The following is a 13,668-nucleotide window of genomic DNA, read 5'->3' on the forward strand; positions in this document are numbered from 1 at the left end:
GAAGTGATACAGACAGACAACAAGTTTATACATTATAGTTGTGTTTCTGCTCTATTACAGGAGATTTTGCAAACATACCTGCACAGGCAATACATAAAAGCTTATTAAAAGTGCCTGGTATTTCTTGGGATCACAGCCAGGTTTGGGTTGTAAGGGACCTTAAAGCCCACCCAGTGCCACCCCTGCCATGGCAGGGACACCTCCCACTGTCCCAGGCTGCTCCCAGCCCCAATGTCCAGCCTGGCCTTGGGCACTGCCAGGGATGGGAAGTGCCTCAACAAGAGCACAGTGTTTGAATTAAACAATTATCTCTTCACATATCACTTGCTAGGTCAGTCTGGGATAGGGTGGCAGGTTTAACATGGCTTTAATAGTAAAGAAAGCTCAAAATTGCTAAAAATCCGTTTTCTTGCTTGGATTCATTGTTTACACCATTGCCTGGTGTCAGTGAAAGTTCTGCAATTTGAGTGTGAATCTGTTCTTCCCAGATCCCAAAGCCAATTTTGAATTTTCTGGCTTAGGTGGAAGCTGCTGCTGCAGGGGGAACTGCTGTTTTCTAGACAGATTTGGGTATTTTTGAACTGCTGGCTTGAATGTTTGAGGGTTTTTCTTACTGATAGTAATAAGAGTGAAAACCAATAAGTGAAAAAAACCAACAAGAAGAGTTGTCTGTGTAGTACCCCAGGCAGGCTGTGAAAGAGCTGCTGAGGAGGAACAAGTGTTTATAACTGTCTTTGCATTTGCAAAACTCTGGGGGAAAAACAAACAAACAAACAAACAGAAAAGAAAAAAAAAACCCACACAAAAATAAACCAACATGACAAACGAAAACTAACATTCCCAGCAATCAGTGTTGAGGGGGAGGAAAAAAAACAAGCTGTCTTTAATTCCTCCTAATCAAAGAGATTAAAAAGGATGGAAAGTGAAGCTGTGGGGTTTTTGGAAGCTCTGGCCCCAAGATCTGTATGGGGAGATACAGAGGGGGCAGGAAGGGACTGGCACTGGTCCCTCTGCTCTTCCCTCATCCATCCTGAGAGCTGAAGGACTGAGCCTCTCACCAACACCAAAAATGTTTGTTAGAGATGAGATACAAACACATTGTCTGGTGGAAGGTGTCCCTGCCCATGGCAGGGCGTGGAATCAGATGATCTTTAAGGTCCCTTCCAACCCAGACCATTCCATAATTCTGTGATTATTAGTTGGAAGTGTATGATTTTACTTCTTTGGACTAATTACCACCTTCAATTACACTGTTAAAAGTTATGATACAGCTGGTGTTCAAGTAAAATTGATTTTCTCTCCATTATCCCCATGGATTTAACATGTTTGTATGGAGAATTAAGGTCCAGTGGGCTGTTAGGAGGGACCTTGGAGATTTAGGCATCAACAGCAGATTCAGGGTAGGTCCTTTTTTGGAACTTAAAATTTACCTGTAAATATTCTTCCCTGGGAGGGTGGGCAGGCCCTGGCACAGGGTGCCCAGAGCAGCTGGGGCTGCCCCTGGATCCCTGGCAGTGCCCAAGGCCAGGCTGGACATTGGGGCTGGGAGCAGCCTGGGGCATTGGGAGGTGTCCCTTGGCACGAGGGTGGTCAGGGGTCACCTGGAGGGGGGTTTGCTGACACCACGTGCAGGTGGGGGCACAGGAAGGACAAAACCTCGTGGTGCTGCCAGTCGTGGTTCAGTTCAGCCGTGGCTCCACTGGCATCGGCCTCCCCAGGACATCAAATTCTCGTGGAACCAGAGAATTCCTGTGTGTTCACTTTTATGTGGGGATTTTACAGCCCTTTATAACGAGATTTAACAGCATAAAACGTTGGCACACGGTGAAAATTGGGGAAAGTTCAGCCATCTCATTTGGGCAGGTTGTGCTCACAGGCACTCACACTTGCAGACAGTTTAATAACAGTATTTGGCACTGTCTCTTCGAGCTGCTTAAACTAATTAATGCATTTGCTCCCCACAGGATGAAATTGAGTTTTCAGATACATTTCCAACATGATGTGCATGATCGCTAAATATTTCATTCTTTTGAACTCTTAACTTCACGAGTGTTTTATGTGGGAGCAGAGGCAGGGCATCTTCTGCCGTGAACAATGTGCAGTGGCTCTGGCAAGTGGATAATCTGTGCCCCTGTCTGTGAGAGGAGGATGATCTGTGTCCCTGTGTCAGCCCATCCTCGGGAGTTGGGGCATCACGTGGCGCTCTGGTGCTGGGGGCTCTGGAGCTGCCCCATCCTCCCTCAGCTGCTCCGTGTCCAGGCACACTTTGCTCCCTTTTCTCCCTGATTCCAGCAGGTTCCCAGAAGCTTCAGGTCCATCCCATCCCAACCTGCCAAAACTGAGGGTAAGAAGGGGATTTTCTGGACTGGGTGTTGGTTGTTTAAAAGATGCCATCAAGGCAGTGACTCCCCAGGACCCCTGAGCAGGGGGGTTAAAGCTAATCCTGCCGGATTAGAAAGGTTAAAAAAATAGTGAGGACCAATTTGGTTTGAAATAAACCTTTCTGAAGGAATCACAGTAAACAAAATCTGTTTGCCTAAGGAAACCCTCGTAGCAATCAGCCACTAACACAACTGCTTGTGCTAATGAACCCAAAGCTGTTAATGTGGTTTCTTCAGTTAAATTGATTCATGAATTTTGAAGAGAACATTATCTAATGAATTTTCTTTGAATAGAAAGCAATTAAAAGGACAAATCAGTCTGATTAACCCCAAAGTCACCCTACTGCCACAAATGGTGTACAGTTTGAAATTATATCATAAAAAACTAGAGCAGATTTGCTATCTCTTTGCCCTCTACTAATCCATGTAAATTAATGAACAACAAAGTTAATTTCTTTGATGACCCTTTTCTCGTATCACCTGGATTATGCTGATGTTTAATTTGCTTAATGTTATAATAAAGACTAAACAGATTTTTTCAATGAAGTGATTATCATTCCCTTCAGTTAAGAAGTGATTTTTATTATTTAACACACACATAACGCCGTATAGGTTTCCTTTAAGAACAAAATCACATTTCTTTACCTTCCTACAGAAGGTAATCAATGTCTTTTTTGACAACTAAAGAAAGAAAATGGTTTTAATCAGTTTGTTTCTTTGCCAGAGCAGGAGGCTGAGGCTCTCAGCTGGGGGAAGGGGTCTCTTCTCCTTTTTTTTCCCTTTTTCAGTCACCAGCTCACTCCTCCCAGTAAGTTATCCACGAGTTAGCTCTTCAGAGCTTTTCCGAGTGCCTTGGAAGAGCAAGAGGTGTTCAACCCAACTCAAATCCAAACAGGACTGTCCCTTTTCCTTCCTCAAAACAATCCTGAGCTGGGTAACACCCTGAGATGCTGAAGAAAGCAGCTCCTAATGCATTTGCTTGTTCATTATTTCAGCAATTGGAACGCTTAAAGCAATTTGCTGCCGAATTGCAACTAAAATAACGGCCGATACATTACATTTTCTTTTTCCCCTGTATCACCAAGGATGTGCAGGACATTCAAGGTCACAGCCAGTCCTTCCACTTGGCAGTGTGTGCAGGGCCGAGCAGTAGCTCGGGGGTCTCCACGGTGGAACGCAGCCAGCCGGGGTAATTCGGAGAGCGCTGGCTCTAGGGCGTCTCCGCCGCGTCCCAGCTGAAGTTGGAAATTAGCTGGAGATGCCAGGCCTTTGTCAGATAGGTACAGCCACTTATTCCTTCCCTTTTAATTTGACTCTATGCTAATTTGTACTCCGCCGATTTAATGGGAAAAACCACATTGTACGAGTTAACAGGATAATTGTACTCGAAGCAAATTAAAAATAGAGGAAAATCAAAGCCTTAAATCCCTTTTTTATAGTGATCGGTTACTCCAAGCGCTCTCTCTAATAATCATGCATTTAAATGTAGTCATACAGGGCACAATAAGAGGACAGTGCACGGGGCTGCTCCAATTTAAACTGGAAAACTGCCATTGAGCCTCGCTTGGCGTTGGGGTTTTTGACTGTTTCATGCTGATTTCTGCAGTCAAGCAGCGCTCACTCCCTTTGCCTTGCAGACTCCTTCACCAGGCAGGTGCTGTGGACCCTGCTGAACGATGTGAAGTTTGGGGAGGCCGTTTCCTACAAGCAGCTGGCAGATCTTGCTGGCAACAGCCGAGCAGCCAGAGCCGTGGGAGGAGCCATGAGGAGCAACCCGGTGAGTCCACGGCACCTTCCAGCCCAAGCTGGTGGGAGATGCTGGATTTGGAGAGCTCTGCGGGCTGAATGTCCTTAGATTAAATTTGTCTGCTCTGAAAACTGGTCTGCCATGAGGAATAAATGTTTTTAATCAGCAATAATGCCCAGCCCAGTTTAGAGTGATTTATGCCCTACCACTTATGGGGTTGGGTTGGGAAGAGAAGCACTTCTGTTACTCTCCAGCCTCTGCACAGTTTGTTGTTCTCAAACTTTCTTATGTATTTTTAGGTCAGGGAAGTCTTTTGTCTTCCACATGGACCTTATTTGGCAGGTTATGAGTGGTTCTGGTTGTGTTAAAAACAGTCCATCCACTCTGGCATAAATATGATTCTGAAAACAAGGCCAGGAGCACCCTGGGACAGTGGAAGGTGTCCCTGCCCATGGCAGGGGGTGGAATGGGATGAGCTCTAAGGTCCCTTCCAACCCAAACCAGTCTGGGATTCTGGAGGTGAGTTCCAACCCAAACCACCTGGAGGGAGCAGCACCCTAGGTAAGGCCTGTGGATTTTGGAAAAACATTATGTTACACTAGTTGATCTCTGTCCGTTTCCCCAGTAATTATCTTTCCCTTTTCTTCATCTGGGTTTTCAGGTGTATTCATGCACCTGAGTCACCCGGGTTGGTGTCTGAAGCGGGTGGTGTGTGGTTCAGTGGGTGCTGTGTCCCGGGGTGCCTGGGTTGGGATCAGCCCCATCCTGGCTGGCAGGGTTTGGGGGCTCGGATGGATGGACCTGCACTGTTTGAGGAGCAGTTCAATTCCCTAAAGCCACAGGATCACAGAACCCCGGAACAATTCAGGTTGGAAGGGACCTTAAAGTCCATCTTAGTGCACAGTTCCCCACGGGTAGCACCCAGCCAGGGAGACCCACACAAGTCCTTGTGGGATGGGGCTGTACGGCCACCCTGGTATTTCCAGGATCCATCAGATCTCCCTTTGAAGCAGCTCCTATAAGCAGCACAGAGCAGCATTTTGTCAATGCCCCACATTGTACTTGACAATACAAACTATTTTAATATGATGGAATGCTTTCCAATATAATCTGCTGTACATTAAGATGAGGCAATCCGATGCAAACCTGCAGGAAACAGTTCTCAAAGAATAACAATCCAGCGTTGTGCAAAAGGAGATGTAATTGCTATCGCCTAGAAATGTACCCAGCTTTGCCCTCAGGCTGCAGTGGAGCAGCAGCATCCAAAGTAGCGGTAACAGCAGGTTGTGCTGTGAAAATTCCTGCTTTTTCCCCTGTGAGGAAGGATGAAAATAGTTCTGAAAATATACAGCAAAGCTACTGCAGTTTTTTTTTAAATGGGGTCCTAGTTATTATTGCTATTTCCCAGCCCATACCGTGGCCACAGTGGTTTCTGTCCCCAGCAGAAAATTTTTAAGCTATAGTTATAGATAATAATGTATAGCTGTAGGGAAAAAGAGCTGTATTAATATAATACCACCTCAATATTTCATCATAGAAAGCTGATGATTAAAAAAAAAAAAAAAAAATCAGTACTGTAATGAGAGTCCTGCCCATCGCAAACCACAATTTTGCCAGTGCTCATCTCCTGGAGGTAATCTGAAATTCCATCCATATTCCACGTGCAAACACACACACACACATCGTCCTTTTGCACTTCAGTGTGAGCAACTGTTCACTGCTCCTCATGTTTCCCTCAGAAATGTCTCCCTGGTCCTTCACCTGTGAGCCATCCTGTGCAGGTTGGCTGTGCGTAATGCACGTGGATTTTATGCATGAGGTGAAATATAAAGATAAATTGTGGCACTGCAGAAAACCCCCTCACCTTTGTTAGTTCTATATATAAAGCCATCAACTCTTGCGAAAACAGATTTTCTGACCCAGTTTGCAACTCCTCTACGTTACAGCCTCATACAAATGTTATTAAAGAAAATACTGAGAGGACCAGTGTGAAAACAACACGGGAGGTCAGAGATTCCTCAGTAACCACCCAGGGTCTAAACCCTCAGTCCAAACCCCAAACCCATCCCTGGAAGTGCTCAAGGCCAGGTTGGATGGGGCTTGGAGTGACCTGGGGTAGTGGTAGATGAATTTGTGATAAACCTGATTTAGTGAGGGTGGTAGCACCAGGAAAAAGGACCCTTTGAAATAACCCTGAGCCGGGCATCACACATCATCCCTCAAACACTTGGATAAAATCACAAATCTCACCTTTCTCCATCAGATACCAGCATGTTTCTCTCTCCTACAAATCAAGGCTTGGTCTTTAGTTTGGGCAGTGTACATCCCACAGGTTTTCCCTGGAAGCTGGGGTGCTTCACATAATTCATGGGCTGACCTTCAGCTTTAGGAGAAGGTGGAAGAGGTGCCAGCAGCAGCTGCCTCAGTTTATGCCCAGGACAGGGTGGGAATGGCTCACCTTTCACAGGAGAAACTTCCTGGAGTTTGCTGTGGTTCACACTGATTGCAAGGTCTGTGGTCCTCAAAGGGAACCCATAAAGTTCAATTAAAAATCTCATTAGACTGGTAGAGGAGGATCAAAAAGAAATCACAGAGGCTCATGGGAAATGGAGAATGTTGGGCTGATTAGTCCAAGGCCATCCTAAATGAGTGTTCTGTGCCTTAAATAAGATGTCTTCAGCGGTCTGATCAGGGCACTCAGAGCTGCCTGCGCTGGGTTTTGTGCCCTCTGCAACTGGGCTGCTCCTTGGGCTCACCCCAGCCAGGGGCACAGCCTGGTGCTGGTATCAGTCTGTCCTAAATCAGGGATATTACATCCATCCATCCTGAGTCATGGATATAATATTGAGCTACATCATGGATAGTCTGGCAAAATGTATTTAGCACTGGGGGAGCAGTCGTGCATTTGTGAGAAGATTGTGAAGGGTGGATCTGAACCATTGTGGACACATAGAAGGACCTGTGTGCTCATTCATGGAATCATGGAATGTCCTGGGCAGGAAGGGACCCACAGGGATCATGGATCCAGCCCCTGGCCCTGCCCAGACCCCCAACAACCCCACCCTGGGCATCCCTGGCAGCGCTGTCCCAACGCTCCTGGAGCTCTGGCAGCCTCGGGGCCGTGCCCATTCCCTGGGGAGCCTGGGCAGTGCCCAGCACCCTCTGGGGGAAGAGCCTTCTCCTAATATTTTCATTCCTAACATCTTCACTGCCTTTGGTGGCTGGTGATAACCTGGGACCCACCTTGGGTCACATCATCGGATTTGTTTCTGCTGGGGAAGAGGGGGAGAAAAAGCAGGGGGTGGAACTGGATCATCTTTAAGATCCCTTCCAGCCCAAGCCAGTCTGGGATTCTGTGACATGAGAAAACCACAAGACTCTTTTTTGCTGAGTGTGTCTCAATGTGATACCTCAGCTGTTTCCATTATGGCCTGGCTGCTCCAGGCAGATTCAGGAGCTCTCCAGACCTTCAGCCGTGCCATGGGACGGTTCCCTCGCCTCAAACTGAACGCTGGGAGCGACCAGAGCGCCAGAATTTGCTAAATGCAGTTCAGAGTGATCGATCCCACGGGCAGGGAGTTTTCCCCCCACCTTTTTTCCCTAAACAAACGCATTCTGGAGGAGTTGGTTTATTCACAGATCGCCACGAGCGTTAATGACCGGCCCAGCCTTGTTCTGCCACTCACCCAGATGGCTGTTGATAAAGATTTAGCATCATGTTCCGAGTGTCAGGGCTGTCAGTAGTGCTGAACCATTTGACCAGAAGAAAAAACGCACAGGGAGCTATTGATTACAGCTTCTCAGTGTCACTTGTTCACCAGGATTTAGGTATTGATGAGGCTGCGAGTGAAAACAAGCTCTTTCCCTTGTGGGCCTCTACCCAGAAGAACAAAAGCGAAGTTGGAGAAAATATTCAGCTGGTGCCCGAATCAGAGGGACTCCAGCATCGATCCAAGGGCTCCTTCATGTTATTTTTTTGTTGGAGACAAATCTCTGGGTTTGGAAGTTTTTTAGCGTTTGAGGTAGGGGCTGTGTGTGTGATGGATTCGTGGAGTAGAGGAATTAGATTTCACAGCATGAAGATTTCAGCAGCACTATAATATTATGAGCTGCTTGGTTATTGATAAAAATTACATTAAATGTAGCTGAGGCATTAAAGCTCCAGACTAGGGTAGTTCTCCCTCTAAAATGTCCTTAGGGCCCTAATAAATTTTAGCAGGTTTAATTATTTTAGTAGGCTGAACGTTGTCACCACAATTAAGCCAAACTGAAGCAATATTCAATATTTTTAAATTGCAGTGCTGGTATGGTCTTTGTACCACTTCTGCAGCCAGAGCTGTGGCGGGTGACGGGTGGGTGCTTGTGTTGGGACAATCTCAGCATGGAATTCTTTGTTTTGGGCATGGAAAAAGTGGCATTTATTTCATCCCTCCTCTTTTTTTCTTGGTGGTGAGCAGCTCAGCCCCATTTCCCTGTTCTGTGAATGGGTCCTGCACCCACCCAGGGATCATCCAAGACCCCACACTTGAAAAAAAAGTCCTTTTTTTTTTTTTTTCTCCATCGAGATTTATAACCTTACCACCAAAATCTGCTGCTTCACTGTGTGTATTTTTATAGAACTGCAAATGAACCTCAGAGATGTTTTACAGTGTATTATTATGGCTTTGTCAAGCCAAGCCTCCTGCAGTAACTGCGGGGAGTGTAAAGGCAGAGAAACCCCAAACCAGAAAAACACTTGCAAAAAAACCCACAATTTCTTTGAAGAAGTCATAAAGCAACTGTGGGATGGCCTGGCATGGAGCAAAGCTTTTACTGGTGCTCACTGGAGTTGTCACAGATGCCTGAATCACGTGGGGCATTGCCACCTCCAGATAAAGCAGATACTGGAAGCATTTTTTATTTAAACCTTGATCAACAATAAGCACCTGTGTTTATTCCCATTTAATGTGGGCTGAGATTAAGATTTTAAATTTCAGGCATTGAAAATAGTTAGGAAAACTGAAGGAACACCCCAAAAATAAAACTCTCTCAATTTATGGTCTGGCCAGAAGCTGTTCAGCTACTTTGGCTCAAATATACCACTGTGCTTGAACTGTAATGATTAAATGGGATTAAAATGAGTCAGGGTAAAGTGTGTAATTTGTCTGTGTGTCTGCTTAGAAATAAATTACAATTTTTGACTTGAAATATCCAGATTTGTGAGAACTGCCCTTTTGGGTGAGTTCCCGTTGTCCCAGCTCCACCGTTGCAATGCCATTACTATGCAGTTACCAAAACACACCCGTGATTAGAGATGATGTATTGCAGTTTTTATGGTGTGTACTTCAGCTATGATAATCACCTGTAATAAAAAAATAAAAAAAAAAGCCCCACATTTATGTTCTTCTCTGCATTATCAGTCCATTATGTAACTTCTGGCATTGATTTTGCAGAATCTGTGTCGTGTGGTTGTAAATGATAGGGAGTAGAAGGCAGAGGGGGGGAAAAAAGAGTTCTTAGAATTGGTTAGGTCGGAGTGAAACTTCTCCTGTTGGATGTTTTAAAAATTCATAACCCATTTTGGATTGACTTGCTGCTAAATAATAAATGGTGCCTTGGTCTTCCAGAGAATTTCTCTGGGATGCAAGTGGAGGTGCTGCACAGAGGATCTGCCAGGGAGCCGAGGCACTGGAATCCCTTCTCAGTCATCTGTTATTTCCCAGAAGTCTTCTAATCCTGGGATGATCATGGAATCCCAGAATGGAAGGGACCTCAAAGCCCACCCAGTGCCACCCCTGCCATGGCAGGGACACCTCCCACTGTCCCAGGCTGCTCCCAGCCCCAATGTCCAGCCTGGCCTTGGGCACTGCCAGGGATCCAGGGGCAGCCCCAGCTGCTCTGGGCACCCTGTGCCAGGGCCTGCCCACCCTGCCAGGGAACAATTCCTGCCCAATATCCCATCTGAAAGTTCCTTGTGCATTTTGGGTCTGTGAGGTATCGGCCCCCGCCCTGGGCACTGAGGGCTCAGCTGGCACAGGGCAGCAGAACCTGCTGCTGCAGGGAAGATTTTATATATGGCGTTTAATATCTCAGGTTTATCCTTCTAAAGACTTTACATCATTTTTGTGTATTAAAATTCCTGTCCACGTCTATTTTTTCCCTAAGAACTGGGGTGATCTCCGGGGGTGGTGATCAGCTCTGTTCATGCTCTGCCGGGAGCGTGGCCCTGATGCGGCTGCTCCGTGTCCCTGCAAGCCCAGTGCCACACAGCTCCTGCATTTTGGAGTGCTGGATTTATAGACTCGTGGAACCACAGCATCATTCAGGCTGGAAAAGACCAAGCCCATCGAGTCCAGCCTGTGGCAGATCCCCACCAGGGCACCGAGGGCCGCATCCCGTTGTTCCCAGCGCTTTCCCCGCACGTTCCCCTTGGCCTCACCCCTTGCTCCTCCCAGACTTTTGTGTGTTTTGCAGATCCCCATCATCATCCCGTGCCACCGGGTGATCCGCAGCAGCGGGGACACCGGCAACTACGGAGGGGGACACCTGCTGAAGGAGTGGCTCCTGTCCCACGAGAAGCTGCAGAAGGAGAAGCTGGCGCTGAGATGTGGCCGCTAACCAGCCACGACACACAGCCACGGCTCCTGGGCTTGTAACAAGCTCTCAGAGCACCCAGCAGAACTCAGAAAAATGGTAAATATTTGAGTGACATACAAATATAATGCAACATCCAAAGTGAAATGTGTGGTGGCACCACTATATTAAAAAAGCGGGATGCGTCCTGGGGGAGGCAGCTCGGCTGCCCTTTCTTGTTTTTACATTTTACAGCAGAATGACTACAGCGATCCAGGCCTGTTGTGCATGGATTTTGTTCCCATCTCCAGTCCTGTTTTGTTCTATTTTTAATGTCCATTAAAGCAGGGATAAGGGAGTGGGAGGGACGTGGCAAATACGAGGTGGAAGCTTCCCCCTGAGGAGGCGTCTGGCTCGCGGCGGGGGCAGCCCAGCCTGGCACGCTGGGCCCTGCCCGCCCCTGCCCAGCTCCCCCTCCCCACTTTGGGGCATAAAATGGTGTTTTACCTGAACAGGAGTTAGGGGGGGCACAGGGAGATCTATGCAAAAGAAGGCATTCCTGTTGAATTCCTTATTCCTGCCTTTTCTTTTTGGACTGGGAGATGGGAATTTTTTTTTTTTGCATCAACAGGGGAAGAGGTGTTGCTGGAAAACTGTATATTTTGGATGAGCTGTTTGATTAGCCAAATTAAGCAAAATATTGAAAAGCTCATCGTAGTTGCTTCCTTATCAGCAGCACATTCCTTTATCATTTGAGTTTTCCTTCAGATTTCTGCTTTTCTCTGTTACCCAAAGCTTTATTTCCCATAGCCTCTCCGTAGGAAGGATTCAAGAGACATTAAAGCTAAATTTTGAGGTGGTTTTAGCAGGGTTCTCTGTGAGTACGAGCCACCAGAAGCTGAAATTTCCGGTATGGGAATCGTAAATTGTAACATGGAAATACTGATTTTTTTATGTGTTTTATCATATTTTCATGGATGTCTCTTTAGAAAGGCCATTGCTACCCCCCAAAAATTATTGTGTGGCGATGCGTTAGTTAATCCAGGGTTATTGATACCTCGGAATTACTTCAATAAAAAAACTGCTTTGCATGTGCAAGTGTCTTTGGGTCTGTTTATAAATAAAACACAGGGTGTGATATATGGGGAAAATAAACTATACCCCACTGTACAATATAAAGCTGTATTTTTATCAAGGGTTTCTCGTGGCGATATAAACCACAGAAGCAAAGCTCAAGTGGTTTGTACGTGTCACCAGAACCCCGAGATAAAAATATGGCCTTATAATATGTACAGTTTGGGTGTATTTTATTATTTCTTTATATCTCTGATACATGCTGCCACCAAAAGCAGGCGGCAGCAAACGTCAACTTTAACCTTTCCCACATTTGCATCCCTCAATTTCAGGTATTTGGGTTTTTTCAGGGATGTGACTTTGTTTTTGTTGGGAATGGGGGTGGGGAGAGCTGGGTTTGGGGTGGGTAGTGCCTTTTCCAGGGAAACAGCCAACTTTGGGAGTGAAATCCTGTTCTGAGTCAGAGATTCGAGGTGGGCAGGGACAGGCAGGGATAGAGAGGGACAGGCAGGGATGGACAGGGACAGGGATGGGCAGGGATGGACAGGTCAGGGATAGACAGGGATAGGACAGGGCAGGGATGGACAGGGACAAGGAGGGATGGACAGGGAGAGGGACAGGGCCAGTCAGGAATGGAGAGGGATGGGTGAGGTGGACAAGGATGGGCAGAGACAGGGATAGTCAGGGATGGACAGAGCCAGGAAGGGATGGACAGGAGCAGGGGCAGGAACAGGGACAGGGATATAAGGACAGGGACAGGGATAGGGACAAGGATAAGGACGGGGCAGGGATATAAGGACAGTGATAAGGACAAGGATAAGGACAGGGATAGGGACAAGGATAAGAACAGGGACAGGGATACAGGGATATAAGGACACGGACAGGGATATAAGGACAGGGATGGGGATAGCGACAAGGATAAGGACAGGGACAGGGATATAGGGACAGGGACAAGGATAAGGACAGGGACAGGGATATAAGGACAGGGATACAGGGACAAGGATAAGGACAGGGATATAGGGACAGGGACAAGGATATAGGGACAGGGATATAAGGACAGGGATAGGGACAAGGATAAGGACAGGGGGACAGGGACAAGGATAAGGACAGGGATACAGGGACAAGGATAAGGACAGGGATATAGGGACAAGGATAAGGACGGGGGACAGGGACAAGGATAAGGACAGGGATACAGGGACAAGGATAAGGACAGGGATATAGGGACAAGGATAAGGACGGGGGACAGGGACAAGGATAAGGACAGGGATACAGGGACAAGGATAAGGACAGGGATATAGGGACAGGGACAAGGATATAGGGACAGGGATATAAGGACAGGGATACAGGGGCAAGGATAAGGACAGGGATAGGGACAAGGATAAGGACAGGGATACAGGGACAAGGATAAGGACAGAGATATAGGGACAGGGACAAGGATATAGGGACAAGGGATATAAGGACAGGGATAGGGACAAGGATAAGGACAGGGATACAGGGACAGGGACAAGGATATAGGGACAGGGATATAAGGACAGGGATAGGGACAAGGATAAGGACAGGGATACAGGGACAAGGATAAGGACAGGGATAGGGACAAGGACAGGGACGGGCGGTGCCGTTCGCGCGCTGCCCGACAGAGGGCGCGCGGCGCGGGGCCGGGGGCGCGGCGGGGCCGGGTCCCCCCAGGTTTGGGGGGTCTGGGGGGGCCGAGAGGGACTGGGGGGGCTTTGAAGGGAAATAACCCTCAACAGCCAAATACACATGTGGCATTAATGAAATACATGTATTTGTGAGTGCACGTATATGCATGGGTACATCTATATAAAAGACAAATGGCGTGGGTGCATAAATTTCTATACATATATTTCATGTATTGTGTGTATAAATAAAGTTGTGATAAAATAATGCGACGCC

At 47.1% G+C, this 13,668-nt stretch overlaps 1 protein-coding gene across 4 annotated transcripts in view; it reads left to right on the forward strand.

Annotated features, from left to right (window-relative positions):
- MGMT (O-6-methylguanine-DNA methyltransferase) overlaps positions 1–11,778 on the forward strand; it is a 137,737-nt gene extending 125,959 nt beyond the window's left edge. For all 4 annotated transcript variants that reach the window (XM_069020289.1, XM_069020290.1, XM_069020287.1 and 1 more), the window contains exons 5-6: positions 4,019–4,158; positions 10,582–11,778. In XM_069020289.1, the coding sequence (XP_068876390.1) occupies positions 4,019–4,158; positions 10,582–10,725 (284 nt within the window). In that variant the 3' untranslated portion in view covers positions 10,726–11,778. The remainder of the gene's footprint in view (positions 1–4,018; positions 4,159–10,581) is intronic.
- Positions 11,779–13,668: the final 1,890 nt, after the last annotated feature.

The sequence above is a fragment of the Aphelocoma coerulescens genome, chromosome 6 (assembly GCF_041296385.1).
Source record: "Aphelocoma coerulescens isolate FSJ_1873_10779 chromosome 6, UR_Acoe_1.0, whole genome shotgun sequence".
Classification (NCBI taxonomy): Eukaryota; Metazoa; Chordata; class Aves; order Passeriformes; family Corvidae; genus Aphelocoma; species Aphelocoma coerulescens.